This window comes from Neoarius graeffei, chromosome 9 (assembly GCF_027579695.1).
Source record: "Neoarius graeffei isolate fNeoGra1 chromosome 9, fNeoGra1.pri, whole genome shotgun sequence".
Classification (NCBI taxonomy): domain Eukaryota; kingdom Metazoa; phylum Chordata; class Actinopteri; order Siluriformes; family Ariidae; genus Neoarius; species Neoarius graeffei.
Window position 1 is genome coordinate 8,234,218 of NC_083577.1, and position 14,443 is coordinate 8,248,660.

The window sequence follows — 14,443 nt, forward strand, 5'->3', positions numbered from 1 at the left end:
ACACTACCCTACCTACCTACCCACCCACCCACCACCCTACCTTACAACACCCTACATTACCTTACACGACCTTACCCTCTCTTTTCCTACCCTACCTACCTACCTTACCCTACCCTCCCTATACCTTATGTACCTACGAACCAACCAACCTTTTTTTTTTCTTTGCAAGCACTAGTATTTCCTTCAGGAAATGGAAATATATTTATTATTTTTACCCCCCCCCCCCCCCCCCCCCCGCGAAGTGTGTATGCTGATATAACTAGAAAAAATTAATTTAAAAAAAATCGGACAATGATAATAGATTGTAGTCAACTGTCATTACATTTTAATGAAAAATGTGAGCAAAAACAAAGAGGTTGTTTTTTTTTGGGTGATTGATAATCATGAACAGTGCACATCAGGATGTATACAGAGGCAAATTTGTTTCCCTTTAGTTTGGAGGCTTTACAAAGAGATCCTAAAGAGAACCTTTTTTTAATGAAATGCACAGCATTGCTCTGCAAATAACCCCCAGTGCATTCCAGGATTTAAGAGTAGCTGGAATTCTGGCCAGTAATGTTAAATCTACACTGCACTGCCAAAAAAAAAAAAGGTTGTGCACTCTAATATTTGGTTGGACTTCCTTTAGCTTTGATTACAGCATGCATTTGCTGTGGCATTGTTTCGGTAAACTTATGCAATGTCACAACATTTATTTGAGTCCAGAGTTGTATTAACTTTTCACTGAGATCTTGTGTTGAGGATGGAAGAGTTGAACCACTGTGTAAATTCTTCTCCAGCACATCCCAAAGATTCTCAATGGGGTTAAGGTCAGGAATCTGTAGTGGTTAATTCATGTGTGAAAATGATTCCTCATGGTTCCTGAACCACTCTTTTACAATTGCCCCATAACACTGCTGAGCCATGACTTGACCAACTGAATCCACCCCAAATCATAATCACCCCAAATCCAGAGGCTTTGTACAGTGGACACTATGCATGATGGATGTATCGCTTCACTGCAAAAAATGATATCTTAGCAAGTGAAAATATCTTGAAAATAGAAATGATCTAGCATTTCCTATTAGAAGAATACAAGACACCAATTCTGAGATTATGAAATCTAGTTCTACATTGCAACCAACTTATTCTAAGATGTCTTATCAAGTAAAAATATCTCTCCATGCAGCAAGATCATTTCACTAGTATTAAGTCATTTTCTCCTCAAATTCAGTTTTCAAATTTTTGCAGTGTTCATGTGCTTCCCTTCTTATCCTGACACGCCCATTGCTCAGGAATAGGGTCAATCTGGATTCATCAGACCACCCAACCTTTTTCCATTGCTCGAGAGTCCAATTTTTATGAGCAAATTGAAGCCTTTTCTCCTGATTACTCTCACTAACAAATGGTTTTCTTATGGCCACACAGCTATTTAGTCCAAATTCTGTGAGTTCTCATCACATTGTGAGTGTGGAACTGTTCTTAATTTCACTATTAAACTTAGTCACAAGTTCTACTGTCTTATTTATTTATTTATTTATTTATTTTTATTATTTGACTTCACCAAGTGTTTAAGTGATCTCTGATTATGGTCAGTCAGGATTCTTTTCCAACCACATTTTTTTTTTCCATGAAGTTGATGGTTCATCACTATCCTTCCAGGTTTTAATAAACGGGTGTCATGGTGGTGTAGTGGTTAGCATGGTCACCTCACAGTAAGAAGGTTCTGGGTTTGAACCCAGTGGCTGGTGGGGCCTTTCAGTGTGGAGTTTGCATGTTCTCCCCGTGTCTGTGTGGGTTTCCTCTGCATGCTCCGGTTTCCTCCAAAGACATGCAGTTAGGTTGATGTGGCTGAGGTGCCCTTGAGCAAGGTACTTTACCCCTGACTGCTCCCTGGGTACTGTGTGTGGCTGCCCAGTGTTCTGGGTGTGTGTGCATGTGTTCACTGCTTCAGATGGGTTAAATGCAGAGGATGAATTTCATTGTGCTTGAAGTGTGCATGTGACAAATAAAGGTTTCTTTCTTTCTTAATAATGCATTGGACAGTTCTTAAACCAATTCCACTCATTTCACCAATCTCCTTAGTTGTTTTCTTTGCCTGATGCAGGTCAATAATTTGACCTTCTGAAACACACCCTGTGTCTGAAATCGCTCACTCGTTCACTACTCCCTACACACTATATACCGTAGGGAATTACTATATAGAGGACTATATAGTGAGCTCATTGATAAAATGAAAAAACGCTTTTGGACATTACTCTATTGCACTGTTATTTATGTCATTACTATAGCACAATTAAAACATGCCAGATCAGTCGGCTGGTGGGTTTTCAAAATAATAAATATGTACATGTATTTTTGTGATAAATACATATTGAGCATATTTCCCACATTAATAAATACAAAGTACCTGCATCTTTCAGTTCTTTTAAATCAAAGCTGAATACTTTATTCTTTGGCACTGCCTTTTATTAAATCAAATTTGAGGCTATTGATTTGATTTCTTTCAGCATGACCGCAATGCAATTGCTTGGTTAGTGTCCATCGGTTGTACACTACTTTTTGTGATGCATTGTGGGATACTTTGAGTGCACTATATAGGGTGTAAATAATCCTCATTATACATTTGGACAGCAAAATGGCAACCTCACTATATAGTCCACTATATAGTGAGTAGGGAGTGATTTCAGGCACAGGGACAGTAACATCTTTCCCATGAGCATGCAATATGTCTTCCGATATGTTTGTTTAAGCTACTCACTGCACCAGTTAGGATTAAAATAATTGTTGCTAGCTGAAACACATGAATCACTGGAGTAATTATCCATTCAAAGGCTCTTATGTATTTGTTTATTTCAATCCAAATGGCAACTTTTTTTTTTTTTTGTCCGGGCAGTGTAAATGTTAAGGATCATTCTCAAAGAAGCATCCTGAATCAGTTGTTGCATTATATCTGAAAGCAGAGACGGTTTTGTACACTGTAAATAGATCGACACTATCTGCATTTAGATTCTCTTTTTTCCATAGTATACAGTGGTGCTTGAAAGTTTGTGAACCCTTTAGAATTGTCGATATCTCTGCATAAATATGACCTAAAACATCATCAGATTTTAACTTCTAAGCAACCGAAGGCCTCTCTCACATTGGTTAATGTTAATGTTCATGAGTCCACCATCAGGAGAACACTGAACAACAATGGTGTGCATGGCAGGGTGGCAAGGAGAAAGCCACCGCTCTCCAAAAAGAACATTGCTGCTCGTCTGCAGTTTGCTAAAGATCACATGGACAAGTGGAAAAATGTTTTGTGGATGGATGAAATCAAAATAGAACTTCTCATCTCATCTCATTATCTCTAGCCGCTTTATCCTTCTACAGGGTCGCAGGCAAGCTGGAGCCTATCCCAGCTGACTACGGGCGAAAGGCGGGGTACACCCTGGACAAGTCGCCAGGTCATCACAGGGCTGACACATAGACACAGACAACCATTCACACTCACATTCACACCTACGGTCAATTTAGAGTCACCAGTTAACCTAACCTGCATGTCTTTGGACTGTGGGGGAAACCGGAGCACCCGGAGGAAACCCACGCGGACACGGGGAGAACATGCAAACTCCGCACAGAAAGGCCCTTGCCAGCCCCGGGGCTCGAACCCAGGACCTTCTTGCTGTGAGGCGACAGCGCTAACCACTACACCACCGTGCCGCCCCAAAATAGAACTTTTTGGTTTAAATGAGAAGTGTTATGTTTGGAGAAAGGAAAACACTGCATTCCAGCATAAGAACCTTATCCCATCTGTGAAACATGGTGGTGGCAGTATCATGGTTTGGGCCTGTTTTGCTGCATCTGGGCCAGGACGGCTTGCCATCATTGATGGAACAATGAATTTTGAATTATACCAGCAAATTCTAAAGGAAAATGTCAGGACATCTGTCCATGAACTGAATCTCAAGAGAAGGTGGGTCATGCAGCAAGACAACGACCCTAAGCACACAAGTCGTTCTACCAAAGAATGGTTAAAGAAGAATACAGTTAATGTTTTGGAATGGCCAAGTCAAAGTCCTGACCTTAATCCAATCGAAATGTTGTGGAAGGACCTAAAACGAGCAGTTCATGTGAGGAAACCCACCAACATCCCAGAGTTGAAGCTGTTCTGTATGGAGGAATGGGCTAAAATTCCTCCAAGCCGGTGTGCAGGACTGATCAACAGTTGCCGGAAACGTTTAGTTGCAGTCATTGCTGCACAAGGGGGTCACACCAGATACTGAAAGCAAAGGTTCACATACTTTTGCCACTCACAGATATGTAATATTGGATCATTTTCCTCAATAAATAAATGACCAAGTATAATGTTTTTGTCTCATTTGTTTAACTGGATTCTCTTTATCTACTTTTAGGACTTGTGTGAAAATCTGATGATGTTTTAGGTCATATTTATGCAGAAATATAGAAAATTCTAAAGGGTTCAAAAATTTTCAAGCACCACTGTATGTTTTTAGAAATTTATTTGATTTAATTCTGATTATTTACTTTGAAACAAGATTTCGGCAGGCATGTGCTGTTTTTAAAGTAGACCAAAAATGCCTACAGTGGACTTGCTTTTTACATGTGCAACTTCATTCCAAAACTAGCTGGCAACCCAACACACACTTATATGAATATGAACCAGGTGCTCTGGTTTCCTCCTACTGTCTAAAGACGTGAGGATTTGGTCAACTGGCTACTCCAAATTGCCCATGGGTGTGAATGAGTGTGTGGATTGTTGATTGTCTCTGTCTTAGCTTTGCGATAATTTGGCAATCTGCCCCGGGTGAACCCTGCTTTTCCCCTGAAGTCAGCTGGGATTGGCTCCAGATTCCCCAGCGACACTACTGGATAAACGGTATAGATAACGGATAGATGGATTTGCTTTGTTTCTTTGTTACTCAGATATCCAATTTAGGTTTTTCATCTTTTTTTTTTATTTATGTGTTTGCATTCCTTTTGCATGTTATGCCTGGATTGATTGCAATTCATTACGATAAAAGATTTGAAAAGACAAAAAAAAAAGACTGAAATTGCTGCAAAGGCTCTGAGAGTAAAATGAAATTATTAGCTTTGGGCCTTAGAGTTAGTTTCTTTTTTTCTATTTTTTTTTTCAATACCACTATAAAACTGGAGACCACTTGTCTTGGATTATTATTATTATTATTATTATTATTATTATAAGCACTAAAGTAAAATATTTTCAACTGGTATATTAGACATTTGGTGCTGTAATAAAAAAAAATAAACAGAAAGACTTCATTTTGTTTTATTGATTTGTTGAATAACGTTGACAATCTTCAGATTTAAAGAAGTCTGATTTTATATATTATTTGTTATCAAAAGATAGAAAATACTACGTTTAACAGCAGGTCCTGCTCCCTTCTGGTCAACACAGCAGCTTTAAATATAGTAGGTTTAACGTTAAATGCATTTAAACATCAATAAACACACACACAACATATTTTAGGTACTGTATTGGCATTTATTTATTTATATTAAATTAAAAATATACTTTTGACAGATTCATGTAACAAAACTTTTTTGGGGGGGAGGAAAGAGGGAGCTGGGAAGAGCATCGAGTCAGCAGGAACCCAACCTCCTCCTGCAGTGCTCTCTGTGGTGCCTCTCGTCTCAAAAAGAAAGAAAGAAAGAAAAAAAAAGACGAGAATTTGCTCCGACAAGCCATCAGTCAAAGCTCGGGGCGGCGAAATGAGCCGTCCGATCAATTATTCAATTTGTCAAAGTGGATAATACATAACGACACATTAATCTCACGGAGAAACACCATTAGGAGGGCAATTAACGGGAGCCGCATCGGGAGCCGCGTCTCAAATGGAGAAGTGGTCCAGGATGCGAGTGTTAAAGTCATGTAGGTCAAACTTCTCCAAGTCACAGTGACCATATGGATGATTCCATATCCTGTTTTTCACTCAGTCAATCTGCACTGAAAAGTTTGGCCTTGACTGAAAGAACGCTATACTGTATTAATTAAGTACAAACTACATGCCTTGTACTTAGGCATGAGAGGAAAAATGTCACACCAAAGGGAAATAACCAGTATTGCAAGAGAGCTGCAGACTCCCTCCACAGCAAGGCTCTGTACAAAAGATAAAAAATAAGGATGCAAGTGAGGTTATACCTGACATAAAGAAGGAAACAAAATGATTCCTACCACTTTGAGCAAGGGCAGAGATTAAAGAACACGAGGTCCACCAAGCTGGGCTAAATACAGTCACAAGGATCACATCAAGGTGCTACGAAAAGGGGGGAAAAAAACCCTGCAAGCTCTATGAACAAAATAAGTGCTGCTCAAATTACATATATATACAAAAATCAAATAGGAGTACCTGATCACACACACACACACAATGTGGTTAAACAAAGACCAAGTGAGATGCTGGTTTAAAAAAAAAATAATAATAATCTGAACAGTCAAAAAGAGCATGAGTACCATCTATTTACAAATTCACCTGGCCAGTTCAACAATCTATAAAAATACTATTCACATTTTCTCAGATAACAGTAGTAAAATCACAAGGAACGACCGTTGAAAAGGATTTTTTTTTTCTTGTAGATTAGGAAGATGTCGCCTTCCCTTAACTGGTTGAATATAAAATGCAGGATGGATGTGTAAACTGTGCTTAGTCTCTCTCTCACTCTCCGGTCACACAGACGTGTAAATACTGTACGAAAGAGACAGTGAAAGATAAACCACCGCCCAAATACAAACACTGTACTTCATGCCAATCCCTTATTAAAATGTCAATAGTACTGGTTGATGTAAATTAGTACTCGTAATTACTTTCTTAATAACAGTGTGCTGAAATCACATGGCCTTTGATTCCATATACAGTGTGTAAGACGATTTCATCACTCTAATTTAATCACTGTCTTTCTGCTTGTCTAGCCGTATATTGTTTATGTGGTTTTGATTTTATCATTATTATTATTTTCTCAGATGTACATTTCAAGGCCAAGTGAAATAGACAAGTAGTGTACCTACAGATATTAACTTCAAGCGTTAAATAATAATTAAGAAATAATTAAAGAAGGAACCTTCACTGACATTTCAATACCATTTTCACATTGTCAATCCATTGCAATTAAAAAAGAAAAAGAAAAAAATGCTCCAGGTATTTACAAAAGGGTCACATTTGAAAAGGTTTGTTTGCACATTCATCTTAAAGAGAAATGAGGTGATTGAGATCTCAATGTTGATCCTTATTTAGGTTTTTCTTTGAAAGTATCTTTTCGTCCATTGTATGTGTGGCGGTATGGGAAAACCCTTTGGATGTCACTGTGGCTGAATTCAGGAAAACAGGGTTTGGATTAACTATGTGCCAGTAATAAGGGAGAGCAGGGAGACTCAGGATGGGGGAGACTTGGGACAGTTTGTATTCCCATCAATTAATTTCAACCAATCAGGTTTTAGATCCATCAGAAGTTAGAAGTTAGAGTAGCAACGACAGGTCATTTTTAAGGTAGTTGTCATAGTGTTGAGTAATGTACCAAATTAAAAAGCGTGAAGATCTGAATTGAAAACGTGTTTAATTTTGTAAATATGTCTAAAAAAAAAACTAAGTTATGAACATCTGAAAATCCAATGTTTTATAAAATTTCAATTTCTGTCCATTGCCCCGGTCACAAACCAGCAACCATTTTCCATTGGTTTAATTTTCCACTCATGAGAAAAAAAAAACAGAAATTAATGAACCAAAAAGCCAAAAATAAAGAGATTTAGAATTTTGAGTATCAGGGTAAGAATTACAGATAATGGCTTCTTCTTCTTCTTGTAGATCACAATTATGCACCTCAAAGGCTTAAAAGTAATACATCACTGAAACTGGTCCATCCTTTGTGTTTAAACATAAAAACCATAATTTATCAGGTATGTTCACTTTAAATTGTGGACACCGAGCATGACTAATGACGGTGGTGCTCGAATGCGCTGTATATATGGTAAGAGGGTCAAAATTGATTAATTCTCTTCAAAACAGTATTATGGATATGTATACATCTTCTCACTTTTTCTCCCTGAAAAAATATTATATATATATATATATATATATATATATATATATATATATATATATATATTTGGAAAATCATCGGTTTTTAGGAAGGATGCAAAATTTTCCTCAGTGATCCGATCTTTCGTGGGCACTAGACAGCAAAGTGTTCAGCCGATTTTATTGGAAAAACACATCAACATGAGAGATTCGACCACTAGGTGAGACTCATGAGTTTCAAGCTGATTGAACCAACAGTGAGTGAGCTGTAAACAACAACAAAACACACGGACCGTTGACGAATATCACTATAAAACCCAAGATGGTGGTGGCACCCGTGAGTTTGGTGTACTGCATTACACAATGTTACAAAAAAAAAAAATTGCTTAAAGTAAAAGCTCATCACAACGCTGCACAAAATTAACAATATATTCCGTAAATATGTGATGTATTCTTGAATCGACACTAGTTTTATGTAAATACTTTTCAACGCTTTTAAAAGCCAAACTAAAACATGCTGTTCTCCCATACAAACGTACGGGAGGTTCACCAGCACAGCGACGCACTGTCAAGCCTACTTAGAGTAACCTCCTTCCTTTGGAGACACAAAGGTGGACACTGTAGTAAGGTTTGTGCAGTTCGATATTTTATCAACCAAAACTTGTATTTTCTACTTCGCCTCTGTAACGATCTCTGGGTTTGTTTGGTTTTCCTGTTTTGTGTTGGCTCCTCCCACCTGCTCACCTGAGGCCTGTCTCACCTGGTTCAGCCTCTATATAAGATCAGTTTGGCAGATACAAGACAGAGAGGAAGGGACAGGTGTAATGTATGCTGGAAAACTGGAGATTTGTTAGGAATTAAAGTATTAAGCTGAGAGTTACCATAGATATTATTATTTATTAAACTTGTATTCTGGGGGAAAAAAAAAGGATTTTTTTTTCCCAAAATGTCTAGATAGGGAGAGTTCGGACAGTTCATCATGTTACAGATTTTTTCTTGCGGTTTACAAATATAAAATAGTTTAAAACTTTTAGTTAAAAATGTGGGTGTGTCCCTGCATGAGGATTAAACTTATTACCTCACCCACGATGGAGTAAGTGGGGTGAAGTATTGTAATCAGTTTGTTTGTTTGTATATCTGTCTGTTAACAATCTAGCGTCTAGACGGTTGCACCGATTTACTGACTTCAAATTTCCAGGGTAGGTGGGCAATGGTCTGTAGATCCCATTCTCTCATTATCTCTAGCTGCTTTATCCTTCTACAGGGTCGCAGGCAAGCTGGAGCCTATCCCAGCTGACTACGGGCGAAAGGCGGGGTACACCCTGGACAAGTCGCCAGGTCATCACAGGGCTGACACATAGACACAGACAACCATTCACACTCACACCTACGGTCAATTTAGAGTCACCAGTTAACCTAACCTGCATGTCTTTGGACTGTGGGGGAAACCGGAGCACCCGGAGGAAACCCACGCGGACACGGGGAGAACATGCAAACTCCACACAGAAAGGCCCTCGCCGGCCCCAGGGCTCGAACCCAGGACCTTCTTGCTGTGAGGCGACAGCGCTAACCACTACACCACCGTGCCGCCCTGGTCTGTAGATGACCTGATTAAATTTTGGGGCTAATTGGGTGAAGGTCACCGGAAAGGTCAACCTTTCAGTCAAAGTAACATATTTTCCATTGTAACTCAAAAACGGTTGCCGATACAGATGTTTACTATTATGAGCATATAGGAACTCCCATATGGCCTTTGATCTGGCACCATGAGCTTTGACCTTGAAAGGTCAAACTGAAGCTCATGGGTTTTCAAAGGGCGATAACTTTAATGGTTCATTATAGCCAAATGTTTACCATTATCAACATATAAGAAGTCCCATATGGGCTTTCAGTTGCCGCCATGATCTTTGACCTTGAATGACTTTGAAATGTTACTCAAGGTCATGGATTTTCATAGGACTATAACCTGATAGTTGATGCCTGAGAAATATTACCATTATCAACATACAGGTATAAAATAAGTGCTGCCGGGCGAGGTTTGTTTTGTTTCGTTCCTTCTTGAGAATGGAATTGTTTTGTCTCATCAGGTTTTGGGTAAACTGGCAATTTTCTCCTGCTGTACCAGCATTGTGTGTTCATACAGTTCATATGGTACAAGTTTACAAGATGATAAATAAAAACTAAACATGTAGGCTTAAGCTAGATATTTTATTTTTGTCCCATGTCATGTCTCAATGTCTCAAAAATAAGGACAGAAAAAGTGAAGCCTGAAAGCCAGTATATATGCCAAGCTGAGAAACTAATGTTGTGGTTAGAGGGTATAGTAAATACTCTCTAATGTAATATGAATGTGATGTGACCTGCAAAGAATTTCACACAATCTACAAAAGCTGAAAACTTGCCCCAAGTCTCCCTACTATGAATTTTGTACTCGATTAAAATAGAACTAAGCTTAATCAATTAAATCTGGAATCAGAATCTATCTGTTCAAATGTCTTTGCTGCTCTTGAGCCATCCTGTCAACATCCAAACAGAGTACACACACATACACACTCTCTGCACAGACAACAGCCAGGTTTTAAATGTTTAAATGACTTTAAAAAAAAGACATAATTAACAAGAACTTTACTCAGTCTTTACTCAAGGAAAGAAGGACAGAATCAGGTGTGCTGAGACTGGTGTCGAAGATGATGCTGCTTATCAAAGTTTGAACCCATTTCACACAATTTCACAATTGGCAGTAAAGTTGTGGTTCTGTAAGAAGATTAGGTTCTGAATGTATTGGTACCTGAGGTGTCCTTCAGTGTCTTTTCATTTTTAGGGGTAAGAATAAGACCAGGTGAATGGTTTTCCCAAGCTGCCACACAAACATTCCCGATTCTGAGCCTCCTACGGGCTTCAAGGTCATCACAGATGTTTGTTTCACCTTCAGTGTTTTGGTCTAGACATTATTTTATTAGCTGCTTGTTAGTTTAAGGAGGACTCTGTCCCAGTGTTTGCTACATCTATACACAGGTTTCTCCAAGGACTCCTTCCTCCATAGCTGCTTTTTTGATGCTTTGCAAAATGTGACGTGGAAAAAAGTGATTATTTATGATATTTACTGTATGCCCATAACTATTATTATACTATTAACATTCTCTCTTATACAGTTATATGATCATATATGCTTGAATTACGTTTGCCTTGAAAATCTCACTAACTATACTTTTGTGAGCACATGTGCAGAAATAGCGTATTCATCCAACTTCCCATTACATCCCATTTATTTGAAGATTTCCCTCTCACATCAGTTTAGTTATCTATATGCTATAACTAGAGTCAAGTAGTCATCTGACCTTGGTTCAGCTTGGCACTTAGTCCACAGTCATTACATTAAGCTATTGCCAGGAACTAAAATGAAAGTGATTTGAGTATCAAATTGATCCTGTGTAGGCTCTCTCTGTTCTATATTAACAGGAACATCATAATTATTTAACAATAATTTCATTTGACCCATACTATATACCTTTTAGGATGCGTGGTGAAACAGTTCCTTTTCATACAAGTTGTTGTCAGCTGTTAACATTGAACAGAGAGAGCCTACGCAGGATCAATTTGATACTCAAATCACTTTCATTTTGAAAAGTTTAAAACAAACTATTGTGTACTTAATTTAAAAAAAAGCCACCATTAGTGCCAATTTCAATTCAGTATTATCCAGAAATTATGACTCATCTACAAAACCCCCTCCGACTATATCATCAGTGTATTACACCAAGGCTGGTTTTTGAGAAACATCAATCTGCAAACAAATTCCATCTCGAACTAATGAGCTAATCTGTGGGTATAAAACATTGATACCAGATTTGAACCTTTTATATAATATTTTAAAAAAGAAGAAAGAAATTGCAGCCAAAGCACAGCCCACATATGCAGGCTGGTAGGCTTTCCTCTACCACTTCGACAAAAGAGCAATCAAATGGATGAGTCAAATATTTATGAGTCTTAGTGGTTGATCAGAGAGATGTTACTGTATTTGACAGAGACAAGTAGATTCCTTCCATTAGCAGCAAAACAGAATGCCTGGCAGTGTTCAAAACTTCACCTAATCCTGGCCTTCGACACTTGGGCTTGGCCAACATGATCTCTCTCACTCACTGTGTGTCATTTTTAAATGTGTTCTTCAACATTATGAGAAACATGTATCTTATAATACAAACCTAGAAAGTTGCATGAAGTACAACTTTAGTTTTCATGTTTCAAGCTGAGGACAGTCCAGTAAGAACATCAGTCTCTGCCCCAGATGTTGAATATTAGTTTCATTGTTGGTGCAATTATCTTTTTCTGCCACATTTACCTCCTCATGCTCCTCTGCTTCAGGATTAATTGTGTCAGCTCAAGCATTTCCTTTCGACACCGAGACCCAGTGTGTCGCTTGCAGATCCTCGTTTGATTCACATCACTCCTTGTATTTCAGACTGTAGTGTTCAAGCCAGCAACAAAAGGTCAGTATATTGGTCAAAGGTCTGTATTGCCCATTCTGGTCATTATTATCAGGCATTTAAGATGGATCCAGTTTGTGCAGTCTATATAGTCATTTTTATTACCTCTCTGTGTGCAGTCCATTATTACAACTGTTGCTGTGTGATGGTGGAAAAAATAATCGATGCTGGCTGGATGGTCAAGAACAACAACAGCAAAAAACAAAAAAAAATGCAGCGGACTATTGAACGAATCTTCTTTCATGAACAGTAGACTTTGCAGTAGCTTTTTGTATATCCATGTGTGTTTTCTGAGACATCTGGACATATGGGATTTGTACTGGCACTTTGTGGTCCCAAGATGAGGTCACTGGACCTGGAGGGGGATGCAATTCTATTTCTTGGTAAATGAAGGTGAAAGGTGACAATGTTGTCCCAAACACCTCTCTGAGGACTTTTTAAGTGTGTCATATATGGTGAGTGATGAAAATGGAACTGGAGCAAAAGATATTTTATATATATATATATATATCTTAGTATCAGGAATACCATTGTGATATCTACCAAATTAGGAGAATCATTACTAGGGTGAAAGCAATGCAGAAAAAGGGCCTGGATTGACAGATTTGGCGCTTGGTGCTGTATTGTCTTGACTTGTTGAAAAATGTCCACAGTGTGGCAGTAGTCTTGTAGTCAAAGACCTTTATGTAAATGTTTACTTGCTTACCAGTCCTGGATAATGTCTCCAAACCAATTCTAGTATGATACAAATAGAGGATCTGGCATTGCTGAGGAAAGGTATCTCTCTTGTCAAGGGAATACGGAGTCCACATGCCAATGACATCGTCATGGCAAGTATTTGTGATGATGGGATGTGGAAGGGTAGAGCAAGGAGCAGGGTTGACTGACATGGTTGTCTTTCATCTGTCTTGTTTAGAGAAACACCATCTGGATGCTAAATAAGCATGAAATACAGTCACGAGTCGTTGAGAGGAGGGGAAGGGAGGAGAACTGGTACTGGTGTAAGATCCAGGGTGAGAAGAAAACATGAACGCCTCCTTCATGCTATTCTCCCTGTCCTTCCATTCGCTTTCTTTCTTTTGCCTCCTTGGTGCTACACCACTGTGTTCCTCTGCCGGTAGGGTGGCGGTGGGAGCACGTTGCCTGTTTTCAGGGCATACTCTGTTAGGTACTCCTGGTTTTCAGCTACAGCAGGCCGGATGCGGCCGTTCTGCCTGTAGAAGAAGCGCGTACTGCAGTCCTGCAAGACCTCTGGTCCATGTAGTGTTGTCTTGGGTGGAAGACTGTGCTGCCAGTATTCAGGGTTGTCAAAGGTCTTTTTGGGCTTTTTGTCTGCTACAACAGTGCCAGAGTGAGCTGGGTGTAGGGTATGTGATGCATGAAGGGTGAGGCCCGATAGTGAAGGATGAAGCGTGTGGCCCGAGAGGGTGGGTATACCGGACTGAGTAGAGTAAATGGGCTGTGCCGAGATGTGACCATGCCCTGAGGGAGCACTGTGTGTTGGGTGACTTTTTTGGGTAATATTTAAGCCACTGGCAGTACCAGGGTTGCCTGATACCACCACTGCATGAGCCACAGGGATGCCATTCTTACGCAGGACCTCCTGATTCTTCTCTCCAGTGTTATGGAAGGTGTTGAGATAGAGTGGATCATTGACATATTCATCCTCCATCTTGGGTTGGCCATTGGAGCTGGAATGGTGGACCTGGTCGAGATTATGGACGTCTCCATTTCTGCGGCGGGTCACAAATGGGTTCTCCTCCACAGGGTTGAGGTAATCTACCAGAATAAAACAGGAGATGAAAGAACAGAAGACAAGAGAGGCTTCTGGAAAAAAAAAATAATTTAAAAAATTCTCATATCTCATTATCTCTAGCCACTTTATCCTGTTCTACAGGGTTGCAGGCAAGCTGGCGCCTATCCCAGCTGACTACAGGCGAAAGG

At 39.3% G+C, this 14,443-nt stretch overlaps 1 protein-coding gene across 3 annotated transcripts in view; it reads right to left on the reverse strand.

Moving 5' to 3' along the window:
• Positions 1-5,479: 5,479 nt before the first annotated feature.
• LOC132891447 (receptor tyrosine-protein kinase erbB-4-like) overlaps positions 5,480-14,443 on the reverse strand; it is a 962,854-nt gene continuing 953,890 nt past the window's right edge. The window contains exons 27-28 of one of the 3 annotated variants that reach the window (XR_009655323.1): positions 12,355-14,278; positions 5,480-6,103 (exon numbers count right to left, since the gene is read on the reverse strand). Coding sequence is in view for 1 of the 3 variants with exons in the window: in XM_060928997.1 (XP_060784980.1) it covers positions 13,593-14,278 (686 nt within the window). In the remaining 2 variants the exon portion in view is untranslated. Of the gene's footprint in view, positions 6,104-12,006; positions 14,279-14,443 lie in introns of those variants that run through there. The other 2 variants (XR_009655322.1, XM_060928997.1) reach the window with 2 other exon arrangements.